We start from the raw sequence: 4,033 nt of genomic DNA on the forward strand, positions 1-4,033 counted from the left end.
CCAATACAATACTGAGTGATCTGAGGCAGTAAAAGGAGAATGGATGCAATTAAAGTCACTTAATTGTTTAATGACAGGCTGGAGATGGCAGCAGAACCAACAATTTCACAGAGGCATAGCCCAAATTGGAATTCTAAGCGGTGTTTTAATGCAATTATAATTAAATATAATTGCCTGCTTAAAATAATAATAGTTTTAAATGAAAAGTAAATATCAATTTAAGAATGTTGTGAATGTTATTATAATAGATTTATTCTTAATACTGCTACGTAATAATTTTAAGCCATAAAGTGATGGCTCATCAAACCATCTTTGGCACATTTTAAACCCACACTCGCCTCTCTGAAAGCCCGCCAATCTGAGCCGAAATTCAAATCAACTTTCGCTGCTACGCAAATTGTCCATTAGGCTAATTACGCAAACATTTGCGGATTTACTTATGCGAAAGATTGAAACGCAAACCTCTTGTTGAACACGAAAAATCCGTTGATTGATGGGCGCATTGTTCGGGCTTGGCAGTTGCGCCATGGCCATGCAAAGCGATTGTCTGGGCGCCCGGGATGGATTCGGATTACACCTGGACCTGGCCTGGTCCTGGTCCTGGTCCTGGACCTGGAGGACTGAGCGGAGCAAACAGATTACTTTCATAAATTAGACTTTATTAATCATTAAGGAGACAGCGACAGCAGCCGGGCAACTTCCAAGACGGGACGGTTGAAGGACAACGAGTAACGGGGTAGGGATTTCCTCAAAAGGATGCGGTCGAGGACTTACGAACAGTGGACAGTGGTCAGCGCATTGGTCAGTCACGCACGTAATTCCGACATTACCCCTTCGGGACACAGGATACAAGACGCAGGGCGCAGGACTCGGCGCAACGGGATAGGCAGAGTTCAGAGGTCACCACCGAACTTTTGCCCATTTCTTCTCACAGTCCGGCCAGTCCGGCAGGAAACTTAAGACGTTTTCACGACGAATTTTAATGATTTTTGTATTCAAATGAGTCCTGCCCCAACCAGTTTGGGCAGTTACTCCAGCACCCAGGGGAGTGTCCAGGCAGCGACAGGACACGTATCCCGCTGACGGCTGGATTGGCCCAGCGAATCTCGTCCAAAATGGCCAATGTCCCATGTCCAACTGTGCGACTGTCCAACTCCTTCTCGTGTGGCCTCCGCCAAAGGGGTCAGCCCGAAAGGGCAACAGTTGATGTCCAGGGCGCATGTGTTGAGTCCTGTCTTCGGTAGCCATTTTGTAGCCAGCACCAAACGAATAAAATGAGTCCAGCATAGAGCAAAAAATCCTTTCAATAAAGGATATTGCTGAATAGTTTGTGGCCTTTTAGCTGAACGCTTGAGCTTTTGCAAAAATTCAATTTGGCGCCGTAAATATCGCCAGCTGCCAAAAAAAAGAAAATGGCTTTCAAACCGGAACGGTTTATGCTCTAAAAAATGGGGAAAAAATAAATAAATTAAAAAGAAAAACAAACGAAAATAAGTTTTAATTTAAAAAAGCTAAATATACTTGGTATAACAAATGTCAAGGAAGATGTCTCAGTAGATGTTTTTATGATATCCGGACGATCTTTAAGTATCTTTCGAAATGTCCAAAAAGAAATTGGGATATCCGGCTTTCAAGTATTTTTCTCCCAAAAGAAATAAACACTTTAGCTGAACTTTGTCGTTGACTCGTGTGGACCATTAAACATTTTTTTATAATTTTGTGTAAACGGTATTTGGGCAGAATTATGCTTCGGGACCAATTCAGCTCTACACATGAGTTTTTTCCTGCTTTTTATGGCTCTTTAACTGCTGGCCCAACGCTCTTTTTATGACCGCCACTTGACCAGGCCACCTTAGTTGGTTTGTTGACACCTGCAGCTCAATCTCGGGTTGACTTGGATCCAGTTCTCGCAAGATCTCTATTTAGTGGTCACTTCTGGCTGCTCCGATTTAAACTTTGAACTCACCGACTGCGACGATCTTTCTAAACGCACTTACAGGTAGCGCACTTCCGGAAGAATCTGCATTTCGGGCTTGTTTTATTCCCAATTTAATGAAGATAAATCGCAGAGGATATTCATTAACTACAGGGCCAAGGAACCAACGACAGCCGAATGAGAAACTGTTTGGGTTTGAAATTTCACCTTTTGACATCGTTGGAAGGATGTACTGGCGCACTCTCTGGTACTGGTACTGAACTCCCAGGAACATTGACATTTAAATTAATAAACTGCCGGCGAGTTTGGGCCGTAACAGGCGCGTAACTGCAGTCAATTATTCGGCCGAAAATATCCTGTTTCCAGCATCCAGTTTCCACATCGGCAGCATCGCCATCATCATTATTATTAACACTTTCTACGGCTCCGGCGGACGGGCCACTTGAACTTGGTTCGGCGGCAGTGGCTGCTCCGGGTTGGTCCTCTCATTGTGTTTTTGTAATGCTATATAATTACACCATCAAGTTGACTGATGACACGGAATGAATCTTTGTCGCCCCTTACACAACACAACGCTCGCACACCCGAAATCTGCATAAATTCATAATTTTTCTTCGCCCCGAAACCCGCGGCCAACCCTTGCCCGGTTTAGGGATGTCCTTGGGATATCGGCATCAGGGTTTGACTACCCCTTAAATATATAGAAGTTCTTTGAGAATCGAAGATGCGAGCCAAAGAGAATATTAAGCTGATGTTGAAGAAGTCCTCTTATATAGTTAAATAATATTAAGATTTATTTAAAGAAATAAATGTGTTTATATCTGTGAAAGTAAATACCAAATCTAAACTTTAAAGATTAAACTTCTGTTTTTGAATTCCAGTCTCATTGATAGTTGTTGACTTTTGGCTAATGAGATTGAAAAGACTCTTTTATTTTCGACATTGATCTGCCATTGACTGGGCTCCAAGGGCGTCGGAATGGGCTAATCCCTGCCATATGCCTGCTAATGCGTTCCATCTCGGCCCCGATCTGTCATGGGGCACAATCGGAGGTGTCAAAAATTTTGACACTTCAATTTCTTCTCCTCGCAGAGCACGAGACAAATGAGCAGCGCGTGCGTTTCCTCGTTGCGTCACATGCGAATATCCTGCCAGGAGGAGGTGAGCGAGTGTGCCGGTGTGTAGTGTGCGAGTGTGTGTAGGTGCAGCCGTCGTCTGTCAAATGCGTCTTGTCATGCATCACAAAAAGGAGAAACGAAACGAAATGAAATGAAAGCAGGACTGTGAGCCAGAAAAGAGCGGAGTCAAAGCAAACAGAGGGAAATGGCAGCGGAGAAAATTAAATTGAAAATTTCAACACAACCAGTAGAGGGTGGGGAAGAGGACGTGCGGGGAAGGCTGCCACCAGGTTGCCACAGTTGACTCTTTTGATAAACAAACAGACAGCAGCCAGCAGACAGAATCATTGCGAAAATGTTGATTACAGCAAGCGAAGGAAACCCAGAAAAAGCCAGAGCAAAATCGGAGCAGTTAGAGAAAAAATATATTCAAATGATTTATAAAAAACAATTTAGAATAAATTTGATATAAATTTGTGATAAATACTTTAATATTCGAATATTTATCCAAATACTATTATGTATAGCCTTATTTTTCATGAAGTAATCTAGATGTTTGAAAACAGGATTAGTGGGCTATCCTATTTAAAAATGTTTTTCCCAGTGCATTAGCAACAACGGCACACGGCGACACATGAGACCGCTGCTTCCGCCTTTGAGTCTCCGCAGCCGCCAAAGGACATGCGCCAAAAAAAAAATGAAAAAGATAAAAAAGCAAGCAAAGGAGGACACGGAAATGAGGAGAGCGGGGGAGAAATGAAATAAAAATCCGTTCGCGACTCGCAACTTTCATGTGTATCCATGTCAGCCTGGCTTTTGTGCCACTCGGAACGAGTTGTCAAATAAAAAGGGAGCCGCGCTGCAGGATCGTTGACTTGGCTGGCTGCCATCAAAATGGCGTCTGGCCTGCACAAGGACTTTAAAAAGCTGCTCGGAAATCAATGTGGAAAAGTCAGCTGCGGCTGCCTGGCTGCTTGGC

At 43.5% G+C, this 4,033-nt stretch overlaps 1 protein-coding gene across 1 annotated transcript; it reads left to right on the forward strand.

Annotated features, from left to right (window-relative positions):
* Window positions 1-982: 982 nt before the first annotated feature.
* On the forward strand, window positions 983-1,207 carry LOC108080427 (uncharacterized). Its single transcript, XM_017175159.1, is given in 1 exon segment — window positions 983-1,207. A coding segment is annotated over 1 exon segment (225 nt).
* The last annotated feature ends 2,826 nt before the right edge of the window (window positions 1,208-4,033 follow it).

This window comes from Drosophila kikkawai, chromosome 3R, assembly GCF_030179895.1.
Source record: "Drosophila kikkawai strain 14028-0561.14 chromosome 3R, DkikHiC1v2, whole genome shotgun sequence".
In the NCBI taxonomy this organism is placed as follows: Eukaryota; Metazoa; Arthropoda; class Insecta; order Diptera; family Drosophilidae; genus Drosophila; species Drosophila kikkawai.